The following is a 26,198-nucleotide window of genomic DNA, read 5'->3' as shown; positions in this document are numbered from 1 at the left end:
TGCCCGATTTATAGCATAGTTAGTATTGAATGGGTCATTGGTTTTAGCCAAGATTTTTGTGACTGATCTTGCGGCAAGATTGTGGGTAGTGTTCTGTTAGGATTGAGCCGTTTTTCATAATGAGTCGTGTCGATGTATAAGTCGGTTTCTTCCGAGATAGTAGGAGTACAGTATAGAAACTAAAAATAAATAAATCAATCATTTCAATAAAAATAATAAATAGTTATAATTAATTGTAGTAATTAAATGATAATCAAAATTTATTAATGAACTAATTTTTTTATTGATAATCACTCACAAAAATTCCAAGAACAGAAAAGTGAGGAAGAAAAAAAAACGAGATCAGCGACGACGTAATAAAAAAAATAAAAACAACGACAATCAAATATAATCAAAACAAGACACATTAAAGCAATAATAAAAAGAAGTAAAATGAAAACAATAACGACACATAAAAGAAAAAGAAGAACACCACCATAACCACAACAAAGACTAGACGAAGAAGAAGAAAAACACAAATACCGTATTTGAAATCAGAAAAAATGCTAGGACAAAAAAATATATAGAGTAAAAATAATAAATTCAAACTCAACAAATAATTATATTATATATACACTAAAATTAATTACTAAATTAATTATTTATATATAATATATATTAAAATTAATTTTTGTGCATATATAATATATAAAATAATATTTATATTTATATATAAATATATAATTAATTTTTGTGTACACATAATATATTTAATACAATTTATATTCTCCTCATCTCAAATTAATTAAATATTCTTAAATGTTAACGTTGTATTTTTTATTAGATAAATAAATCTTAATTTTTTATTTATTATATTTTATATTAATAATTTAAATTTATTTTATAAAACAAATAAAATAACTTTTTTAAAATTAACTGATAAAAAAGTTAATTACTTAACATTGTTCTCTAACAAAAATAGTGAGAACATCAATAATTGTGAGTGGTTCTCAAAGTGGGGACTAATGCTCAGGGAGAAGAGAGGCATTCATCAAGCTCTGTGGTCGGCGTCCAAACCTTAACGTCTCACCGACGACCGCCGCGCCGCCCCTCCTTAACGCCTTACACACTGTGGCAGTCAGTCGAGGATTCCGACAATCAAGACGATGGATTGCATACACTAATTGACTACACGGCATGATAGTTCGTACATGTAGCTCACAAATCCACATCAGGTTAGAGAGAAATGGAGGAGATTTCAACTTCAACTTCAGCTTCAGCTTCAGCATCAGGGTACAAGGAATATGTGGCAGGTTTGATCGCTGGCGTTGCCACTGTTGCCATTGGCCATCCATTTGACACCGTCAAGGTTTCTTTTTATTGTTTATTTATTTTGTGTGCGTGTGGTGCCCGGTTTCAATTTGAATGCATAATCAATATCGAAAGATTTTCAATTCATCAACTGTTTGTGGTAATTACAGTAGAATGTGCGTGTGTTTTTTGGTGGTTTTTTTCTGTTGTTGGGGGGGGGGGGGGGGGGTTTCTCATTTTCAACCATCCATTATTAAGCAAGCTGCAGGCACCTAATGTTGGGTAGGTGTTAAATAGTTTAAGAATGTGTTCATCGTTGATAATGCCGCATTTTTAACTGACAATTTCTGAAATTTGCTTAACAATAGTTACTGATCTTGCTATCTAGGGATGATATTGTATTTGAATACTTTACTTATTTGCTCGGTTATCTTATCAGTGCGTTACTGCTTTACAATTAACCTTTTTCAAATTATCTGAGAATGTATAAGTTGAATGATAGCAAGCAATGAAGAAAATAGTGACAATTTTGAAAACTGTTTGTTTTGGAGGGTTTAATTAATCTAAGAGGTGCTTCCATGGAAGAAAATGATAAGGATTTTCCTTTCTCCTTGGTGCATGCATTGTTGTTGTACTGCTTTCCTGTGTCAACCTCTTTGCATTTCTATTGGTCAGTGAGCAACATGCATGTATCTTCAAATAAAGTCATGTACCCGACAAGAGGTTAATAAATCCTCGTACTAGGAATAATAAAGCTCTTTAAATGGGGTTATGATGAAACGGTTTGTCCCTTTTTTTCTTGGGTCCAGATTGTGGTATACTTGTAATAATCAGAAAAAGAGGCAACGTTGAACTTTTTTTATATGATTAAAATCAACGGGAATAAAATTACAGTATGACTTGGAGTTGAAAAGGGAGTGGAACAACATGTATGGTTATTAGACCAGCAATTGCCCATTTTTCAGCTACAGAACATAACCTGCATATCCAGAAATTTAGGTGACGTAATATTTTATGACAGTAGTCTCTCTGTTGATCACAATCCTTACAATTGTAAATTTAATTATAGTAATTAGATCGTTATTAAGACTTATGTCAAACACAAGCATTTGTTTTAAGTCTCTCTTGCTTGTTTGTTGGTGATTTCAGCATGAAGTTTATTGTGTTTTAGTAGAGTTTTAATTATTCTCTTTTCTCTTTTTTGAAACTATAGCATATTTATGAACTTTTTTCTCTTCCATTTATTAGGTGAAACTGCAAAAGCACAACACAGGACAACATGTGGTTCGCTATAGAAGTGGATTGCATTGCACCACTAGGATACTGAAGACTGAAGGCGTATGGCTCTAGAACTTTAACTTTCAGAGGAAAAATTAATGGGTTATACATTCCATCTCATGTCTAAATAAGGGTGACAAAGTAACATATAACTGCCAACCTAATTAAGGCTAGTTAATGTTTTGATCATTATTGTAATGATTTTGTTGTGCCTCAACCTTATTAACACCCCTTAACCTACTAAGGCAGAACCAATTATGTCCAATTGTCATGTTTTCTATTCTTTCATGTTTTGGTGCTTTCCTCTTGAGATTTTTTTTTTCTCCCAGCAGATTGCACCTTTGAATTTCGATTGATGAGATAGATTAGTACAATAATTACCCTAAACTTTTAAATTTTTTCACCTCCAACGTGTTTCTTTTTACTATTAGTTCTGCCTCCAAGATTTTAGAAGCAAGAGAGTGAAGGTTTTAGGAATTGGTTATATCCTATAAACATATTTTGCCACTGGAGTTGAGAAGTAAAGACATGGGTGATAGGTGAGGCATGACTAAATGTAGTCTTATCTCATCATAATCAATATTGATGGTATTATCCATTCGCAGATGTGTCAAAGACTAGCTTACCCCAAAGAATGATTTTACATCTCTAACAAAGTCCTTTACCCAAGAGTCTGTTAGCTTCAGACAAGGTCAATGGCTAGGGCCATTTTTCCTAGTGGTGAAATTCATTTTAATTATAAAAATGAGAATGGAAATGTTTGATCTCCTAACTTCTTATCATGTAGACTCTAAAGGCAAATTGCTAAGTGCTTTGGCTGCTATGCGTCTGCTCATGAATAATTTTATGTTTCTAACAATATGAACAGCAGTGATGTATGCATGATTTTTCTTTTTTTTTTCAAATAGATATTTTGAGGGGATTGATTTTTTGAGATTTCAAAATGTAATTTAGCAATAAGTATGTTTCAGATCAAAGGACTATATAGAGGAGCAACATCATCTTTTCTCGGGATGGCTTTTGAAAGTTCACTTCTTTTTGGCATATATTCCCAGACAAAATTGGCCCTTCAGGTGGGCATGAAAGTTACTTAAATGTGGTTTATTTAGATTTGTCCTTGCACTGATCAGAAAATGCTGTAATGTGACAGAGTATTACAATAACTTTAATGGTTTGGTGGATTTATTTGTCTTGTATATCTTAGTTTGCTCTGGTTTCTGTTCAATGATCTAGGGAGGTGTTCAAAGTGGTGAACCGCAGCCTCAGGTGATAATACCATCTGCAGCTTATGGTGGTGCCATCATCAGTTTTGTGTTATGTCCGACGGAGCTGGTAAAGGTAAAATGACAAGAAAGTTTATTTCCTGCAGTGTCATTGGTGGTAGCTCTATAATCTCTAACCATGCCATGATGCCAATACAAATTTGAACTTGTACAGTGTAGGATGCAGATTCAAGGGACTGACTCTTTGGTTCCGAAGTCCAGTAGATACAGTAGTCCTCTTGATTGTGCCCTTAAAACCGTGAAAAGTGAAGGGGTGAGAAATTCTAAAACATTGTGCTATGTCATATTTAATGATTAATGTGTTATAGCTGATGCAATACCTTTCAGGTGACAGGAATTTTTCGTGGAGGCTTTACAACATTGCTTAGAGAATCAATAGGGAATGCTGTCTTTTTCAGCACATATGAATACGTACGCTATCACCTGCATTCACATGCCAAAGCTGTTCGTTCCAATTACAATAACCTGGTTGATATTGGAATTGGGATTATTACCGGAGGTCTTGGTGGTGTGTCTGTAAGCATCATGATAACTAATCATACTCTTTTTCTGATGCTGCAACTAAATATATGCTATTAACTCTATTAGTCTCTTTTAATTAAGGTTTCTCTATATTGTTATGCTAGTTTTGGTTGGCGGTTCTGCCCCTTGATGTGGCAAAGACTTTAATTCAGACAAACCCGGAAAAAAACTGTTCACGAAATCCTTTTCAGGTGCTGAGTTCGGTAAGAGTTCTTAAAACCTTTCTACGTTTGTTTCCTTAATAGCTAATCTTTCTTTATACCAAATATAGAGATTCAATATGGGTTTTCTTTTTTTTGGAAGGTTTACAGGAGCGGTGGATTGAAGGGGTGTTATACAGGTCTGGGACCTACAGTAACCCGAGCATTTCCTGCTAATGCAGCAGCAATTGTGACCTGGGAGCTAGCAATGAAAATGTTAGGCATTAGGCACGACTGAGGTTGGTTCCTTTCAAGTGTTAATGTGTGAAAAAATAATCATGACTTTTCATTATTAGACTCATCAATTGGTCTTTTTCTATTGTACCATTTTGGTAGATTCTACATGGCACAAGTTCCACAAGAGGCTTCAGCTCCAATATGCATTCATGAATACGCGCTGGGTGAAGAACAAGTTTAGTTTACCGTACTTTCCTCTGGAAGATTTACATTTTTCAAAATTCTTTTATTTAGAGTTAGTGACTTGGTTAAAGAAATTATCAAGGGGCGTTGTTTGACTTGTTTCTAGCTGCCCTTACCTGTTTTCATTTCTCCAGTTTTATGGGAGGAATGTCTATATAATTGGAACGAAATTGTATTTTTCATTCATTACAAGATAATTGCATGGCCATGCAATGGTGCAAGTATGCAAGTTAACATTTTGCAAATGAAAAGCAGCATTTACGATTCACAAATGATATTTGCATAACTTTTTGTGTACGTTTCTTTTGTGTATATATATATTTTTTATGGTATAAAAACTTATTTATTTTTAAAATTATAAAATATATAAGAGACTAAGAGAGATAACATTTCTCTTTACGACCTTGTCACGTACCATATTTTCAGCTTGTGACACCTTGTATGACCCTTCTCCTAACTTGTTATACTTCGGTATCTTGCAAAGAAATTTTGGCTTTCAAAAAATTTAAGAAATAAACTTGGGATTTTCCATAATTGAGGAACATTCTAGTAATTATCTTTTTGGGTGAACAAAGAGGAGGTTGTCTCTGGGCTGTTGGGCCGGGATTGATTTCAAACTTGATATGGGCGTAGCCCACAAAAAGAGTATGTGTATGATCAAATCAGATGGTGGAGCGCAGCTAGGCCTTGGATCAATGGCAGGATCACCTGCCTAGCTGAGAACTGCACCCGGGTTTGAATCTTCAGTGAGGAATATAGAACCTATGTTATTAGTAGTGTACTAATGTAGTGTGTGTGAGTGTGTAGTGTGTGTAGTATACTCATGTAGTGTGTGTGAGTGTGTAGTGCATGGGGCTAACATCTAGGATTGAAGTTGTTCAATCCATTTGACCCAAAAAGTGTGTTGAGTGTGTAGTGTGTGTAGTATACTTATGTAGTGTGTGTGAGTGTGTAGTGCATGGGGCTAACGCCTAGGATTAAAGTTGTTCAATCTATTTGACCCAAAAAAAAAAAAAATCAGATGGTGGAGCAAGTTGCTGGTGCTTAACTACAGCTCTCTGGCGCTGGTATTCTGTGTTATTGGCATTGACGCAATAGTTTTTGGTACCTTTGGTCAGTCTGCCTTGTGTTCAATACTTCAATCATCGTTATCGTAATAGAAATATAAAAATAAACAAATATGGTTGGTCTTTTTGTGAATGCAATTTACAATAAGGATGAGAGATAAGAAGCGGAAGATCCAAGGGCATGCAGTAGTACGTAACACGTGGAGATGGCATAAAGGGCAGGACTTGTTAAATCAATGCATCAACTCTTTTCCTTTCAATAATGCAGCAGATAGAGACACATTGCACACACTCGTTGAGTATGGAATTCCGGCCCCCACCACACACCACATCTTCTCTTCTCACCTTCCTCTCACCCAAAAGAACTGTCACGTCATCCAAGTGATATTGCATGACCCAGTTAAAAGTAGCGAGTAAACTTCCACTCCTTTCTAAATTCTTACCACTTGATTAATAAGTGTTTTTTTTTTAGTATATATTTTTTTAATTTTTTTTATTAACAACCAATAATATTTTTAAAAATCATAACAAAATATTTATTTTGTAAAAAATTATCAAATTTTAAAAATAATATATTTTATTTTTTTAGTTATGCTTACAAAAATTGTATTAAAATTTAATCTCTAATGTATTTTTTGACAAATACATATTTAATATTAGATTTTTTGTTAGATTATCTAACATTAAATATGTATTTCTCAAAAAATACATTAGAAATTAAATTTTGATGCAATTTTTTGTAAGCAAGATTAGAAAAATGAGATATTATTATCCTATCTTTAAAATTCGGTGATTTTTCGTTAAATATATTTTTTTTAATGATTTTTTGTTAACATCCAATAATACTTCTAAAAAATCACAAAAAATATATACTTAACAAAAAAAGCCACCAAATTTTAAGAATAACAATATTTCATATTTCTAATTATTCTTGTAAAAAATCGTATCAAAATTCAATCTCTAAGATATTTTTTAAAAAGACATATTTACTGTTGAACATTTTTGTTGCATTTTTAAATTATTTAAATATATTTTTGTCGATAGTAAAATTTAGTGTATTTTTGTCGGCATTTGAATAATTTAAAGACGTTTTTGGTGGTTAACCCGATTAATAATGTAAACTTATTCATTATAATAATAATATAGGTGGCAAAATTGGTTGAACTGGCCGAATCTATCCGTGGAATTCGCCAAAAAAAGTAGACCGAATTAAGATTTAGAATTTGCTAAATAAAAAAAACTATCAAACTCGCCCGTGGGACGAGCCAGCCATCAACCTAAAAAATTATTTTATTTTTTATTAAATAAAATAATAATTAATATTATAAAAATTAATAATTATATAATTTTTATTTTTATTTTTTTAATTATTAATTTTATTTATTGTATTTTATATTTTTATATATATATTCAAATTATATAATTTATTTTTTAAAATAAAAATTATTTTATTGATGAACTAGCATTTTAAACCTATTTTAATAGGGATGGTAATACCACCCGAATCTATGGGTATCCATCCCGCCCTTATCCGTTCGGAGCAGGTAATTACCCGCCCAGTACCGAAACGGATTTTTAGCGGGACGAGTTTTTGGGGCGGGGCGGGGTCGGATTTAGATAATACCCGCTCCTATCCGCCCCGCTATATATATAATATATAATTTTAATATATAATACGTATAATATATGTAAAATAATCAGTAAATAATTAATAATATTGTATCATATTTTAAATTTTTACTTTAATTTATATTATGTATGTGATAATGGTTATATAAATTTTGAAATTTAATTTTATTTATTAAATTTTAATAATTATGGGACGAGTAGGGAAGGGGCGAGTACCCGCAGGGACGGATTAGAATTCAACCTTTAACTAGTCGTAAGTAGAAGTGAGACGGATTCTATACAAGTTATTATACAACAGAACAGGATTGGAGAGAACAAAAACTCGTCCCTACCTGCCCCATTACCACTCCTATACTTTAAGGACGGAAAGATCCATTTCATTTTTGAAGCAGAACGGACTACCCGCTTTGCCACTCTCTGTGTGGTTTAGGGTCTTTTAAAGAAAAAAATTAATATTATTAGGTTAAAAATGTAAATGTAAGGAAATAATAAAATTTTAGTCAATATATATCTAGCTAACATAAATTTTCAATGAATCATTTTTTATTTTAATTACATAAGTTTAGGTTTTTAAACATATAACTTTTTGTTAATTATTAACTAATTTTTATTATTAGTCACAAAAAAAAAACTAATTTTTATTATCTCCTAATCAATACCACGAGCTAGTTAAAAAAGTTGTACCTCATGGTTAATTCATTCAGTAACTGACAATTTTAGCCGGATGCGAAAAGTTGTACCCATTTGACGACAAGATACTCATTATTGGTTCTTTGCTATGTATTTACTTGTTTGGTTTTATTTTATTTTATGTCTTCAATATCATTGGATAATGGTAGGGAACCATCTTTTATGTCTTCAATCCTTTCCTTTTTTTTAACTTTTCCCAGAAATTGACAAGGGTTGCTAAGAAAGTCAATAACATAAATTAAAATAAAATAAAATTCAATTAAAAGAATTATGATATCCTTGGTCAAGGAAGGTATTCACTTCGAAATTTGCTTCTCTGCATTATGAATTATTACGATTAATAATAACATTATTAAAAGTTTAAAGTTTAAACCAGATTATTTTACAGCATTTGGTAAGAGATTTCTTAAACTGAAAAAAGAAAGACTATGTTGACCGTTGATTAGTTTCATTACTTATTTCAAGATGATTGCGATACAGTCTCATCTCATCAATCGACGAATTTAAATCTCACAAAGACGATTAAAAATATAAAAATATTGTATACACATAAAAACATAATAAATTAATTATGTATTTATATAAAAATATATATTGAGATAAATCATATTTTTAAATTAATTGAAATCTAATATTATCATATTGTCCTGTTTTAATATTCATTTTAAAATTATCTCTATATAAATCGATGTAAATTAAATTGATTTGCTAGGAAAAATCAAAAAATGGTTTTAAGTTAAATTGATTTAGTATATTCAACTAAATTGTTCTAACATAAATTAATTTAGTAGAAAAATAATTTTTTTTATAGTAATTTAGTTTATTTTAAATCGATTTATTATGATAAAAATAATGGATAAAAATCAACACAACTTAATTTAATTTATTAGGAAGATTAACATCTATATAAATCAATGTATGTTAAAATAATTTACCTCGAGGAGATATTATAAAATTTATTTTTACTCATTTTGATTTAGCATTCTAACTTCTACCCTCTACTTTTTTTGAGAGAATTCGACGAGAATCAAGGCAATTCAACGAAAATCCAAAAAATTTTCGACGAGTGAAGTATTAGCGATGAAAAATAGGAATGAAAAAGATCGTTTTTACTGATGGATGGTGTTGCTCATGTTGTTGGACCTATACATGAATAGATTAGTATTTCAAATTCGTAGTTTTATCATATTAGAATAAAAATTAATTGTTAACGTATTAGTTTTAAAATGATTGTGATATTATTGGTGACATAGATAAGGCTAGATAGAGTAGAATTTGTGGTCTATGTTATACAAAACTATTGATCGGAATGAATTTGCTATAAATAAGGATGAATTTGTCTTATATTAGTTTAGAGTTATTATAGATAATGTATACTTTGAATTGGAATTTGTAGTTAAATTAGTATTTATCGAATTAGATTATTTTTAAATTTAATGGTTGAATGAAACAAATTTTTATGATTTAAATGCTTGTTGTAATTAGTTACGCATGACATATACATTGTGGAATAATTATTGTCTGACGTAGCCAACTTGTTGTATTAAGACCATTAATAGGTAGCAGGGTATGCATTTTCACGACTGCGCCATTCCCTATTTAGAAGCTGCGGGATTGTACCACCTAACTAGATTCAACGACCATTAATTTAAACTTGATGATCCCCTTATTAGTCCATTCATTCAGCGGTGGTGTCTTGAGATGCATAATTTCATATGTTGTTCGGTAAATGCATTATTACACTACAAGATGTGATCTACCAGCTCCAGCTTTGGAATGATAGTGATTATGTTAGTGAGTGTCTCACAGATTTTGAACAGCATATTTCTGGTGGGAAACCAACATAAGTTTGGTTCTAGTAGCTTTCTGGAAAACTTCTTCCTGCTGAGTATATTGACAAGTTCACTGTCATATACACGTAGTTTTATGAGAGATTTGTGGTGCTCCTTCCCAATGCGAGTGAGGATACCATTAGAGTGTATGTTTGAGCATACGTCATGATGTTGCTATCCTCTTAACTGTTTGGAGATAAATATGAGGCACGAGCATACATTAAGTGATTGCTTTATGTAGTCAGACTTGAGAATCTAGGGAGATACAGTTGGGATCAGCAATACTTTCATGGTTGTATCGATACATGTGTTGAGTAGCGAACCGACATGTTGTATAGCTTGCTGATCCACTGCAACTACTCCAATTGTGAATATTTTGATGGTTTTCCACGCTGAGGCCACATGGCTATGATACATTGATGTGGCCCCTTGCATATAGGTAATAATTTCATTAATGTTATTTTTAATTATTTGTATATATCAATATTTATCCAATATTTGAAATTTTATATATGTAATTGTAGGTGGGCGGGATATAGAGGGATCCTAAAGTCATCCGAAAAAAGTTGAGGCTTGATTTGCTTCAAAATACTTATGTGAGTCTTAAACTTTATTGTATTGTATTATTTAGGTGAGATATTAAAATTTTATATAAGTTTTTGTGATTATATTAAACTTATATATGTTTGTGTTATTTTTTATATAATTTGTATTAATGCCTTATGCCACACCTCAGGTGGCGACGGTTGTGTATCCAGAGATACTAGAACACAAACTTCAAATGTTGGGATGACCTTATGTGGCCGCTTCTTGAAAAGATTAGGGATGATAATAAGACCATCGTATGGTGGCCAAAAATCCTCTAAAATTATAGGGTTAAATTCCATCGCGTAGACATTAAAGACTGTGCTCCTGCGATAGACATCGTCAACATATGTAGCCTGATTTAGAGCACAAGTGTGCCCAATGAGTCATGGCATGATGACATGAATAATGAAGCATTTGAAAGTACCCACAAACACAAGTACACTCCCTCAATGACACTCTGTAAGACTCAAGTGAAAAATTGTCTATCAAAATTATCTTAGCCACTGTGAATTCATTATTAGACCTATTGTATAAGGTCAAAGTGATGAATTTAGAAGCCTTTCTGTTAGTCTCTATTGCTTTGATTAGATGTTGGTGAAACTAGTTACTCGTCTTAACTATGCCTTAGCATCTCTCCCTCTACACATAAATAGCTAATCCAACCTACAATGTGTTAACTTGACCAATGAGGTGAACGAAGGATTCCTTGTCCCTTTCAAAATGAAGTTAAGACACTTTGAGATGTTTATGGTCATATGTCCAAATCTCCTCCACTATCCCGGTGTTGGATCCACTAGTCATATTCGATTATGTTGGCCCAATCACACATCACTGGGTCTTCAGTCTACAAAATATCAAACTAATAGTCAAACTCTATCTCAATCACGATAAGCAATATTTCGCCATACTTACCATATAGATGAGTCCCAACAATACTCATGAGTGGCTTGCAGTGTCTAAAAATTTCAATACATAGCGGGAATGTCTAAAAAAGATGGTGAAAATACGTTATATTGACTCATTAACTTGGCCGCCAACTCTAAAAAGAGACGTCTTCAGAATCGTAACACTGCCTGACATAATCACCTACACATCTAATGCCCACCTTGGTAACTTGTTATACGACTCCTTCCAATCTCCATAAATATATGCTACTACCTTTTATTTTGCCAATCAAACCTTCCTATATATAACTTGATTTGAAGTCATAACTACTCTCTGATGCATTTTATAGCACCTTTATCGAGACAATAGCATCTGCCCTAACCATCGAAAAAGATGAACGAATATATCATACGGTGGTCTGTCTGTGATCGCTTGACACATATGTTGCCAAGCATGTGTGAGGTCTATTATACCTCATAACCTCCCAAGTACTTTTTCTTTGCCAATGGATAATCCAAATCAACCAATTGTAGCATTTTTTGAATTCTTTGCACTTTTTATGGTACGTGATGTGATATGACTCTAACAAACGATACTCAACCCCACGACGAATCCTATAATTCTTCACACTTAACATAGCTTCCTCTTTGCTAGAGAATGATTGACCAAGATGAAACTCATTTAGATTTGACACATCTTGCGGATCCACGCACCCTAAACCAGACTCTATGTCTAGAAATTCTTGTTGTGGTATTGCCTCCAAGTTCAGTGTTGAAAAGTGAGATGGGTATTGCTGTATTCTGAAACTTGACGGACCTTCTTGCCTTGCTGGAATGCCATTTAAGTCCTCATCACCTATCATGGTAAGCTCCTCGTCCTCATCATGATCCTACATAGCATCTTCTCTATGATATGCTTTTACGATATCAACAACAACGGGGTGGTATTAGGAGTAGCTATTATCGCAATTGCAAGCTCAGCAAACATACAATTGTTTTCGATATCATGACCATCATTATTATCGTGGTTTAAGTCAACAGCTAAGGATGATGATTCCACTAACACTACATCCGGTGCAACCACAGACCTTGAAAGTACAAGCTCCACCCAAAGTAATAGATTAAGAATTTGGGATTGATCCTCCAGAACTTCCAATGACATCAACAAGCTTTACATACAACTTAGGACCCCACCATAGAAAAGTTTATGCGACAGTAAAACAACACTCGAAAGTCATCATCATTCCCTATCATGAAAGAATTATGTTTTACAAAATCTTTACGAATTATAATAGAAATCACGTAATACAAAATTTTCACTCGCTTTACTGCACACACCCCAAGCGTATGTATAATGATATTTTGCAATTCTGCAAAATCGATAAATGGATGAACAAAGACATTTAATGGGTCTTTGCTACTGAACTTAATTCCCTATTGAGATTTTTTCTTATTTTTCCTATTTTTTCCTTATAATGAATTAGTACTAAGAATCTCTCATCGGCCATTTTGAAATCACACACATATTATACATAATACAATTTCACTTATTTATAAGATGAGTGGTGCTTGTAAATCGTTTTAAGTAAAAATGATTTATGCAGAAACGATGATTCATAGTAAATCGATTTAAGTAAAATTGAATTATAAATGTGTGAATTTTTTAGTAAATCGATTTAAGACAAACTAGATTACTAGGTTTTTTTGATAAATTATTGTTTTAAGTTATATCGATTTACAAAAAAATATTTTAAAGACAAAAATCAAACAGGGCAATCTAGTAATATCAAAAGCCAATTAATTTAAAAGTGTGATTTATTTTATATAGATAAAAATTTTCTTTATATATAACTAATTTAGTGACCGATATTTTATATCCACATAATATAGTTGTTAAAATAAATAGGTCTAATTTAAATTTAAAGGTGAATTTATATCGCGAAAGAGATCTAATAAAACAAAAAAGTAAACTAAACTGTAATATTACATATAATAATTGATCAAAAAAATTCTACACACATTAAAGTTACGATTTTTCTAATAAGGAACTAATTTTTTTTATAAACAATAATCACTTAATAAAATAATAAATGACCAAATGTTAAGGGTTTAAATTATAATAAGAAGAAAAAGAAAAACTTGACGAATTGTTAGTTGAAAATAATTAATTCTCAGTATTTTTTCCTACTTATGTAAACCAAGCTCAGTCCTAATAAAAGTTAACTACTTCCTCCTTTCCTATAAGATAGAGATTGCACAACTTTTATATAATAACTATATGGGCAATTGGGAATACCTTCAATAATATAAAACTTTTAGGAGTTTGAGTTTAATTTTTTATTTCTGTTATAAAGGCCATTTTAATGAGTGATTAAGTTCTTGCGGTAGAAAAAATAAAAAATAAAAAGAGGCATGCTTTAATTCTAACAGGATTAGAAGTGTTAAAGCTTAAATATGCTTAAACTTTTCTTGGTAATTACTTCCGAAAAATGTTTGATGAGAACTATTGTTTAGAGCCCATAAAGACTAAAGAGGGATAACTTACTTTTTTAAGATTTATTTAATGTACTTGTTTCTTTTTTAATTTTTGTATTATTTAACTTAATTATTATTAAAATAAATGAATAACTTTAGATATAATAAATATATAATTATAAATATTATATATATTAAAGTATAGATATTAAGTTAAATAAAATAATTTTATACTATTATTTTTCTAGCATTACTTTTACTTGTACTCTCAGAAAAGTTAAAGAATAAATTACTATCTATTATATATTATCATATAATAATAAATATAAATATACATATATTTAACATATAAATATATTTTTTACATATTTTACAGTATATTTAATGTGTTCTAAAATTTATTATAATTTAATTATATATTAAATTAGTTAAATACGTAATTATTTTATATTGAAAATAGCCAAAATATACTATCTCCATTATATAATAACACATAAAAGAAAAATTAACCTCTAGCTTCTGTAAAGATACGGAACCAATGGTCACTTTTATTTTTCAAGAAAAAGAAGCTTTAATTATTTCAGGATTTGTTTATTTTGACAATGATTTGAGAGAAAGCCGCCATGAATGGAAATTTTAATTTACACAAATATACGACATGCCTTGAAAATAGCTGAGTTGGATGGTTGAGAACCACTAAATATGGTAACAACATTTTGTAAGCAAAAGGAATCAGTGCCGAGCTGATCCACTTATTACTTGGCTATCGTTATTATTAATTTTGGAAAGGAAAAAATAAATTATTGTCCAAGAAAAGTCCAAGAAGGGAAAAGAAAAAGAGCCACGAGCAAGGGTTTGAATGTTTGATAGATTTTAAGTCTTCGCTAGGTCTTCTTGAGATATAGCTGTACACAGTACATACCTAGCTATGGGCAAGTCACGTAGCCAACTACTACTCCTTTTATTTTATAACTTTTTTTTTTTTGTATGAAGTATGATTAATGAATGTATCCCTAATTAATATACCAAAATTTACTTTTTTATTTTACACTAAAAAATTCTCTACATGATTGTTTATTCTCCGTGTCCATTTTTGGGTACAAAAGGAGTTACTTTTCACTGTTTATCCTCTGGTTGACCACCAAAAAATGGAGACCTAGCTAGACCCTTATTATGTGGTCCTCACTCCTCACCCATTCTCTCATCCTATTTACCCCTTCTTTTCTTGTTTAATTTCCTTCATTTATTTATTTTTATTTTATTCTATTTATATCAACGTTTTCATTTATATATATAGTCATAGCTACTTGGCCCCTTGTTGACTCATAGTTACTCACCATAGACCTCCTCCTTCTGGATCTTTCTCTTTCTTTCAGTTGGTTCCTATGGACACTAGCAGGGCTGAAGGGAAGAGAACCTTGCTGAGGTACAAAGAGGAGGAGGAGGAGGACGACGACGAGGAGACTGAGGAGGAAGAGGAAGAAGACACGGGGGGTTATGGAGAAGAATATGGTGGTGGTGGGAGGAGGAAGAGGGCAATGACAGATCTCATGAGCAGCAAGAGAGGCTTCAAAGGTGGAGGAGGCTCGTCAATGCCACCGTCATGTCAGGTGGACGGCTGTGACTCTGATCTGAGCAAGGGAAAGCAGTATCATCGAAGACATAAGGTTTGTGAGAACCATGCCAAGGCTCCTTCCGTACACATTTCAGGACAACAACAAAGGTTTTGCCAACAATGCAGCAGGTTCACTTCACCAAAACCCTAATCCATATCTTTATTCCAAATATCCTTTATTCTCTGACTCTCATATATATATTTTTATATGTATGTGTGTGTGCTTTTTCTGTTGTGTTATATATGGCTGAGGGGAAGAGATCTATTCTCATATTTTGGTTTTCTTGTGTTTTGCTTTGTTGTGAAGGCTTAGAGGGAAAGAAGACCCTCTCTTTGTTCAGTAAGGTTTTGTCAATTGGTTAAAGTGAAATACTCAGACATACATTCATCTTAGTTAGTAGTTTCTATTATCTTGAGTCTTGCGCCCAAGCCTCAATGCTAGTTTATTTTGTTTAATTCTTTCTTACTCTATATGGTTAGTTAATTAGTTCTTTCTCACCAGCTACTTTGGGATTTTCACTTCTAATCGAATAAATTTTAATTATTAATCAGGGACAAGTTTCTATTTACTGATATAAATTAAACTATTTCACCAATTGTGAGTTGTGACTTAATAATTTTGTTAAAAGATTTTACAGCAGCCAAAATCAGAGACTTTTAACATTACCACTATTGCTTAGATTTGGCCATTATTGTTTATTATTGCATCTTTTGAATGACTTATATTATATGAAACTTTAACTATATAAGTTCCTATCATTTCCACAGTTAACATTATTTTTCTAAGATATAAAATACAGGTAAGTTGCATCAGGCAAGATAAGGCCTTACCTATCCAGAAAAAATAAAGATATACTATGATCTAAATAGCACACCCATGTTATTCATCCATTATTAGATTTAGAATAATATGTTCAATTGGAAGATATATGCATCTAGATCACATAATCATTTAGGGTGTAAGAGAGAAGCATGATCTTATAGTACATTTTTCTCCACTAAAAAATAAGATTTAAGATAAATTCTCATGAAAACTAACTTAACATCTTATTATTTAATATTCAAAGATTTCATGAGCTTTCGGAGTTTGATGACTCAAAACGAAGCTGTAGGAGACGCTTGGCGGGGCATAATGAGAGGCGTCGCAAAAATGCAACTGAGTACCATGGAGAATGAAGTGTACTCTTTGGAGAATGAAGTGTACTCTTTCACTGAATGAGGCAAGCATATGATGATTATAATAAAAATTGCCATGAATCCTTCCTAATTAATCTAATTATTGATTTTATCTGTGTTTCTCTGAACTTTGGAAGCTCTCTATCTTCTGTCAAAATTATTGCCAGGGTTATTCTAGTCTATGATAACATTTCCGAACGAGGATTTGAAGTTCTTTGATGTTGTCTATTATTTTAGTATTATTTATTAGCACTGAATTCTCTCGAGGAAATTAATCAAGTCAAATAATATTATCATTGAGTTGTCTATCACATCATTAATTAATCAAATAAAATAAATATAACTGTAAAAATGAATTAAAAGGATATATATTTAACAATAAAATAAAAAATAATAAACTTCATTTATTTTTATTTAAGAATTTTAACATACAATAGAATACATCCTAATTATTCCTATTACATGGCCAATTATACATACATGTGTTTGCATAATTAAAATTTTGTTGAGAATTCTGCTTGATATTTTCTTTGCTTCATAATATGATCACTTCACTTCATTCTATGTAATTAGCAAGTTAATATAAAGGTTTCAAATGAATCATGTGCTACTAAAATGGTTTACTTATACGGAAAAAAAATAAAATAAATGAGTTAATATAATTTAATTTTGACTAAAGTATTATTTTAATTTCTAATGTTTTAGTTAAATTCTAATTTAATTTTTTAAATATTTTATTTCTGTTTCAACTGTTTTATTTTTAATGTGATCTTATCCTCGAATTTGACACTAATAGTGAACGAAATGAATGACGTGAATGATATTAACGTACTAGTCTTCTATGTATTACAAAAATAACAAAAATCTTTTAGTAAAATTTTTTTACTTCAATTTCCTTTTTGTACAACGGTTCAAAATCAAAAGAATTATTTATATACTAAAATCAGTCAAATTTAACTTTAGGAAATTGCTTAAAATTTTTTTAGTTTTTAAGACTGAAATATAACGTTTGAAACATTAAAAACTAAATTAAAATCGACTCAAATGTCAGGACTAAAATAATACTTTATTCTTTAACGTTTAAACTAATAAAATTTAAAGTATAATAGTAATAATTGAATGGTGAATAGTAAAAATTACTTTCTCTAATGTATCAATTGAGGTTAAAAACTTTATTATTGTTGATTCCTATGTACACAAAAAAAAATCTTAGACTCAAACTATTAAGATTAAGAATTATTTAATAATAAGTAATTTAGGAGTGTACATAAACTTTGAAATTCAAACTCACTTATGTAAACAAAAAAAGCCACAACTTTTCTAGTTCACTAATACTAAAGATTTATATATGAGATAATACATTTCTATGCTAATAACTCACTAAGAGAGTATAAAATAATTTATCTATAATAATTATATAATATGAAATGACGAATTGTTCAAATAAAAATATTATAAAATTAGTAAAATAATCAATTTCGATTTATAACATTATCTTTTAAATTAGTAATTCATCTTGAATATTCCACAAATATAATTAATGTCACCTAAATCAAAACAAGAAACTTTTAGGAGTTATGTTCCTAAATATAGTTAATTGTCAAAATCCAAAAGGTACTTAATACTCTAACAAGTAGTAATAAGTAACCGTCATAGTAAATTAAGCATGACCATAATACATCCAATCCACCTTACAAGTTTCACCATCATTATATTGAATGGTTGATTAATTTCAGTGTCGATTATCTTTGCCTAATTGCACAAATAGTGTCCACATTACTATTCTAGTAATAACAACTATATAGCTCCACCTAAATTGAAGTTACTATATATATACGGCCTTGGTTTTATTAGTTTTCCTTAATGTGTTTGTCCCCAGTAGTTGTACTAGCAAAAGTGAATATTGTGTTTGTTTTATTAGAAAGACAAAGATATGCGACCACTCATCATTACTCATAGTTACTAACATGAAACTGTTAATATGGAGGCGCAACTTTGAACTCTTTGAAAGATAGATTATGCATTTTTGCTGTGTTGGCAAATCAAATAGACCACTTGATGCAGGACCTTTTTTTCTTGCCGTTGCTTTATCATCAACAGTAGAAATTAATCAACACAGAATATGTTCGTGAACAAAGTTAAGACCAGAGTAGAACCCCTACCTAATGGAATAAATACCGATCAACTCATGTATGTCACTCACATCGCATGTGATGTAACGACTTTGAATAATCCAACATGGTTTCCTTATGCTTGTCTCTTTCTTTTTCACCATTTCCTACAAATGTCCTTTTTATTCCAATTTCCACAGATTTGATATCTAAATTAAAAGCTCACAGAATCATTACCTCTAGGAGTAGTGAGTCTTTTTCTAACATATGCCTGTCTCGGTAAAGCAAAAGATAATGCAATGAAAAATAAAAATCTCAACTATATCAAAATAAGATAATTAATTTTTAAATATTTTTTATTAGTATAATTCAACAAAAATAGGTGGTTTGGTGATATAATGGACTGACCAGAAAAGAAGCAGCCATGTGTCACAAAATCCAAAAGAGAAAAAAATAGTTGCTTTTCGCAACTTATGAAAAACTTGGGCCAATATTCTTAAAATTAACCTGTATAGCCTATTTTAAAGAAATTTGAATTTGTTAAAATGATATACAAATTATTTAGCCTCAAATAGATCCCTCAAGGGAGATTTTAATTTATTAGTCTCTATAAAAAATGTTTAAAACCATTTTTATTAATTTTATTAAAGAAATAAAGTAAATTCAGCTATTTTTTAATGTAATTTTAAAATATCTTGATTTACCTTTATCTTTAACATACTTTCTATATATATATATATATAACTTCTCAAAAAAAGTGTCATCTTTTCTCTTTTATTAATTTTATTTTTTTGGTTGTCCATGGTATCTTCTAACCCTACAGGTTACTAGCGGATTTAAACTCCATTTAAAGGTCTGTCGTTGGCTAATGGATCGAATCCCCAACACTTGTTTAAGCAGACGAGTGAACTGAGCACTCGACCAACCCAAGTTGGTTTATTAGTTTTGTTTTTTATTAAAGAAAACTACTGGCTGCTAAGTTTTTGACAAGATAAAGAGTAAGAACCTACAATGAATAACATTAGGCCCATTCAAATCCAAACAACGGATGGATATAGCAAAATAGTTCAAAATTGGCCCAATTATACGAACGTGAACCAACCTAATATAGTTTTTGGACGGGCAGCCGATTGATTTTATTTTAAAAATTAAGTAGTTACCTTTTTGGGTCAATAACGTTAAGCTATATTAAAATGCCAATGCAGAGAGAAACCCAAGAAGAAAATCACAACGCAGGCCAGGTAGTTGGCCAATAAGTTTACTGGAAAAATAATGTTATATTTTAGATTATGAGTGCCTAGAAAAAAGTATTAATTAGAAATTTCCCTCTGACCTCAGAAAAAACAAAGCCCATAATATGCTTCTTCATTCTAAAAAATGATTTAAAAAAAAGGGGAGAATGTAGCTTCTTTTCTTAATTCCTTACTGTATTGAATCCTTAATTTTGATATAAAAAAAACTCAAACAAATATGAAATATTTTAAAAATATTCATTTATATATTTCATGTCAGATGAATTATAAAATAATTTATGAGCAAATATCCTATGATCATTGCATTTTTTTACAGATAACTATTATTCTAATAGTAAAGATACATTAAAAATTTTATCGAGTAATAGAACTCAATTATAAATGTTTAAACAGTATGAATTAATTAGGAATTTGATAGAGTTATACAGACTAATAAAGTAATTAAATATTTTAAAAAAAAAATAGTCGGGCATGTATGAGGGTGACCACTTTAGAGGAATACTAATTATATTGGTTAGCCAAAATGATTGACGCGGCTCAGTTAGTGGCTTTCATAGATATAGAATATATTAACCAAACTAAATTGTAAGGCTAGCTGCATATAAATAATTAATTTAACGAATACAGTTACAGCTTACTATATAGGACTGAATTATTATTGGTCCGACATTCTCTTATTTCTTTGAAGCTAAGCATAGCCGCCAACCTCTTCCAACATTGCCTATTTTTATTGGTATCCAAATGTCACGTTGCTGTTTGCCCCCATAATTTAAAAATTGGCTACCTGCTACTATATACACATCAAGTTGGAAAATTCTATATATTGAGGTGTTGTTAGGAATTTGGATAGGGCTACCTATGTTTCCTAATAAAAATGGACATTGGCAAAACAAGATCCCCACTATCATTGTCGTTATGATATATAAATAATATAATGTGACAAATTAATATTAATTATGTACCTATTAAAAACAGAGATTGGTGGCCTGGCTTGGTGGTTGATTGAGAAGTCAATCCCTAATGCACGAGAAACCGGCAAATTATATCACAAGGTAACTATCATGGGATAGACATGTCTATATATATATATATTCGTTTGGTCAAGAAATCGAAATATATATAGCTGACAAAAGAAGACCCATATAGTTTTCAAACTAGCACAGTTTAAACACAGGGTAAATAAATCTACCTAAACACTTGGAAGATTTAAGATTTAATTATGATGTTTTCTTTTTTATTATTCACAAGTCGATAACTGACCTATATAGATTTGAGTTTTATTTAAAGATTTGTTATTGGTCTATAGATTGTTATATGTCCAAGACAAGATTCAATTATCCGATACTTTTTTAAGCGGACGAATAAGTTAGTCACTCGATTAACTTAGTTAATTATTTGATGTTTATCCTTAGAGAAATACCAGTCTTTAGTCAACCTTTAAAGTTATTTAATTATTTTTTAATTAAAATATATTTCTATTTTGTAGATACATGTATTGGTAATTAAGATTAATTTAAAATTTAAATCCTAAAATTTCTCTAACTTCATAACCATTTTAGAGTTAATTATTATTTTCTTCTTTTACGTTTTTATTATCACCAACAACTAGATATCAAAAAACCAACATTCATCACGCCACCCTTAGCGAATCCAGTTAACTTAAAACTTGTAGTCCTTTTTTCGGAGCTCTTCTACTCCTCAAGCTTTTCTAGCGTAAGAGGAAACAGTCTTGTGAGGTTGACGGAGTAAAACTGTAAAAGTCTCTTCAAGTCAATTCAAAGATAAAGATGTTCCATTTCTCCTAATATATATACCACGTTAAATTTATATTTTATTATTATTATTATTCTTTGCCCTATGTGATTATCTATTTTGTATGTTTCTTTAATTACTTTATCCTAGTATGATACTCAATATTTTTAATTATGTTTAAAAATAAATATAATAATCTATTTTATTTAATTGGAACTAGGTTGATCGTATTTTATTCTAATAATATTAGAGTTGGTACAAATAAAGTAATTCATACTTAATTAATTTGATTAAAGATGCACACAAAATTAAAAGTTTAAATAAGAAGATGTAGATGCATGGTATATTTATAATTTTTTTCAATTATAACACATCTAAAAATATGATGTTATATATAAATTATTTTTAAAATATATCCAAAATCATAAATTATAGCATTTAAATATAAATGCTAAAAATACAATCAATCTTTTGATATTTGATTTGGTAAAATGCATCTAATATTTATTATTTTATTATTAGTTGATTTTTTCGTTACTTTTTTTTTGAAGTAAAGAGAGCTCAGCACAATAGAGTGGAGCAATAAAAGTAGCTAGAAGCAACATCAAAAGTAAAAAAACCACAACTCCTAGTTATCTTCGGCATGGCCATCAACAACTAAAGGGCTCCCCACCAATCCATTCCTCCGGATACGAAAACGATCTGTTGATAATTCCCACCACACTTGAGGCTTGATTTCGGAAAAGCCTGTCATTCCTTTCCAGTCAGACTGTCCAAATAACAGCAAAGAATCCAATAAACTACCTTTTCCTGTCCACCTTTCTTGGCGATGTGTTCGTCCAGCTTTCAAAGTGGTACTTTAGTGTACCTGGAAAGCTCCACCGCCGTCCAAAGGCAAGCAGCCAAGCACACCACACCTGCCAAGTGATATCACAATCAAGAAACAAATGAAAATCAGTTTCCACAGATTTACAGCATAGCACACACAAATTGTCATTCGGATTAATAACCCGTAGTCTACACAATCTATCCTTGGTATTCACCCTACTGACCAACACAAACTAAGAAAAAAGCTCAATCCTTGGAGGGACAAACCCTTTCCAAACCGCACTAGTAAAGCTATAGCTAGTGATTTCTTCCGAAAGAGTTTCCGCCTGCACAACTCGCATAAAGGACGTAGTTGAATAAACGCCTGTTTTATCAAATTTTCATACCACTCTATCCGCTCTCTCAGCTGTGGGCTTTACTGATTGTAATATCTCATGAAGTTGGTTTACTAAATCTAGTTCTCATTGGAACAACTCTCTCCTCCATTGAAAACTCCAAATCCACTCCAACCCATCCCAAAACCCACACTCGCCTATAACAGATCTATGAAGGTTTGAAACCGAGAAGAGCCTAGGGAACAAGTCTTTCAACACCCCATTAGGTAGCCAGCTATCCTCCCAGAAGCGGATTGTTCTACCATCCCCGAGGTCCATAGCCATCCCTCCGATCATCTTTTGCCTCACCTGCGGCTCACTTATTTATAGCTGACAGATATCCTTCCAAGGACCCCCTGTTGTGGGTACAGGCTGGGCTCCCAGCATCACAGCACTATCCATCTTGTTACAGAAGCAAACCACTTTCTTCCATAAAGGACAGTCTTCTTTAGAAAACCTCCACCACCACTTAAAAAGCAATGTTGTATTTCGAATCACTGCATCGCCAACTCCTAAACCACCTGCCTTCTTGGGAGCCATTACCACCTCCCATTTCACAAGCGGTATCCCGTACCTCCCATCTTCCGTACTCCACAAGAACTGTCGTTGGAGGGAAATCAACTTCTCTGCCACAGTCTTTGGCAACTTATATAGACTGAGATAGTAAACAGGTAGGCTATTAAGGACAGACTTAATGAGGACCAGCTTACCTGCTTTGTTAAGGGACTTTGCTTTCCACAAACTCAATTTTTCTTCCACCTTATCAATTACCGGTTACCATGTCTTTACCAGTCTCAGATTTGCTCCTAGTGGAATGCCCAGATATCTGACTGGAAGCGACGCCTCCTTACAACCCAACAGAAGACACATGCGACGGACCCATAGCCTATCACAATTGACCGGGATAAAGCTGGACTTCTCAAAATTAATGCTCAACCCGGACATCAGTTCAAAGCATCGAAGCAGACGTTTATAATTCCTGATGGTCCCCTCTTCAGTCGGGTATAAAAGAATAGTATCATCTGCAAACTGCAAGTGGGACAATTCAATGTTATCCCTTCCAACCAGTAGCGGAGAGATACGTCCGTTTCTCACCGCCTCTCCAATCATCCGATGAAGTACATCAACAACTAACACAAACAGAAAGGGAGATAGTGGGTCGCCTTGCCGCAAATCCTGTTCCATTTTGAACGGCTTCGAAGGTGATCCATTGACAAGTATCGACATAGATGCAGAGCATACACACTCCTTGACCCACCCTCTCCACCTCTGGCCGAATCCCATTTTTTGCAGAACAATATCTACAAAGCTCCACCTGACCCTATCATAAGCCTTTTGGAAATCAAGCTTTATTATGGCTGAGCTCTTTTTCCGTGACTTCAACCAGTGCACTGTTTCACAGGCGATTAAAGCCCTGTCATGTATTTTCCTGCCCTTTACGAAGGCGCTCTGTGTCTCCCTTACCAAACCCGGCATTACTTTCCGCATCCTCCGGACCAACACCTTAGATATGACCTTATAGACACAACCCACCAAACTAATCGGCCGAAGATCCTTAATTTCTCTAGCGCTAGTAAATTTCGGTGCCAGTGCCACCCAATAATTTCTCTAGCGCTAGTAAATTTCGGTGCCAGTGCCACCCAAGTGACATTCAACTCACTAGGTAGCGTAGCTGACTGGAAGAACCCTATCACCGCTCCGGTAAACTCCCTTCCTAGTTCTCCCCAACACTTCTTTATAAAATTCATATTATACCCATCACTGCCTGGTGCCTTTGTTGACTCACAATCCCAAACGGCATCCTTTATTTCTTCAAAGGTTGGCATCACCTCTAACGCTGTTGCCTCCTCCTCATGAATCTGCTTTACCAGTCCATCCCTAAACTCAATATTCGGCATTGTCTCTTGGTGGTACAGCCTCTTATAGAAGTCACGTATAGCAATCTTGATCCTGGCTTGATTCCTTACCAACCTCCCACTTATCATCAAGGCATCAATCCGATTGGATCTTCTTCGGGCCGAGGCTAAATTGTGGAAATAACGGGTGTTTTTATCCATCTCCTTTGCATGTCGAGATCGTGACATTTGCTTCCAATGTAACTCCTTTCTGATATACCATTTTCTACAGAAGCTCACGAGCGCCTTTCTCCTAGCTTCAACCGTCCCATCAGCCGCTTCGGTACTTACCCTGTCATCTACTTTCTTTATTTCATCCTCAAGCTGTGTAATTCTTGTGTCCATGTCCCCAAAGTTCTTTCTATGCCATCTGCTCAGTGGGGTTGTCAAAGCCTTTAACTTATCTATGAATTGTACCTCACCTAATCTCCTCCATTCTTCCTTTACCATCCTCAAAAACCCATCGTGAGTAAACCAAGAGTCTAGACTCCGAAAAGGTCTTGGCCCCCCTCTAAGCCGAGTGACCTCCACAATCATTGGACAATGGTCTGATAACCCTATTGGGCCTCTTCTCAGCCTTGTTTCAGGAAACTCTTCTAACCATTTCAAACTAACCAGAATCCTATCAATGCGGCTGCAAGATTGTCCCCTGAACCAGGTGAACAAGCGATCAGTGAGTGCCAAGTCCACTAGCTCCATATCCTGAATCCATGTTCTAAACTCTGCTGCAGACACCGTCAAAGAAGTAGCTCCCTTCCTCTCTTCCATATGAGTTACCTTGTTAAAATCCCCCATGTAACAAAACGGGACTTGACATAGCCCATATAAGAAGCTCAGCTCTTCCCACAAACCATGATTCCCTTCCCTATCATGCAGACCATAAACTAAGCAGAAAGCACAAGAAAAATTATTTTTGAGTAAGACACCCTCCACACACAACCATCTATCTCCTTTATAGCAGTTGTTCATCTGAAAACTGTTTCATCCCACATCAAACACAGACCACCTGAAGCACCAACCGACCCCATAAACTCCC

General features: G+C 32.4%; 3 protein-coding genes across 4 annotated transcripts; 2 read left to right on the top strand and 1 right to left on the bottom strand.

Annotated features, from left to right (window-relative positions):
- The first annotated feature begins 980 nt into the window (after window positions 1-980).
- On the top strand, window positions 981-5,256 carry LOC130967889 (mitochondrial arginine transporter BAC1). Its single transcript, XM_057892929.1, has 9 exons — window positions 981-1,348; window positions 2,539-2,628; window positions 3,540-3,641; window positions 3,802-3,906; window positions 4,006-4,104; window positions 4,179-4,367; window positions 4,478-4,576; window positions 4,677-4,812; window positions 4,910-5,256. Exons 1-8 carry the CDS (start codon window positions 1,226-1,228, stop codon window positions 4,809-4,811), a joined length of 942 nt encoding a protein of 313 aa, XP_057748912.1. The 5' UTR covers window positions 981-1,225; the 3' UTR covers window position 4,812; window positions 4,910-5,256.
- Window positions 5,257-15,414: 10,158 nt separating this feature from the next.
- LOC130969787 (squamosa promoter-binding-like protein 3) lies at window positions 15,415-17,212 on the top strand. Of its 2 annotated transcripts, none has more exons than XM_057895676.1 (2): window positions 15,415-15,902; window positions 16,081-17,212. In XM_057895676.1, exons 1-2 carry the CDS (start codon window positions 15,544-15,546, stop codon window positions 16,115-16,117), a joined length of 396 nt encoding a protein of 131 aa, XP_057751659.1. In that variant the 5' UTR covers window positions 15,415-15,543; the 3' UTR covers window positions 16,118-17,212. The 2 variants fall into 2 exon arrangements, with proteins under 2 accessions (XP_057751659.1, XP_057751658.1); XM_057895675.1 differs by having other exon boundaries at window positions 15,424-15,902; window positions 16,841-17,212.
- Window positions 17,213-24,742: 7,530 nt separating this feature from the next.
- Window positions 24,743-25,930, bottom strand: LOC130966991 (uncharacterized). Its single transcript, XM_057891814.1, has one exon. The coding sequence runs from the start codon at window positions 25,928-25,930 to the stop codon at window positions 24,743-24,745; it is 1,188 nt and encodes a 395-aa protein (XP_057747797.1).
- Between the last annotated feature and the right edge of the window lie 268 nt (window positions 25,931-26,198).

Source organism: Arachis stenosperma, chromosome 3 (assembly GCF_014773155.1).
Source record: "Arachis stenosperma cultivar V10309 chromosome 3, arast.V10309.gnm1.PFL2, whole genome shotgun sequence".
Lineage (NCBI taxonomy): Eukaryota > Viridiplantae > Streptophyta > Magnoliopsida > Fabales > Fabaceae > Arachis > Arachis stenosperma.
The sequence above is the reverse complement of the archived record's forward strand: the minus strand, read 5'-3'. Positions and strand labels throughout refer to the sequence as shown.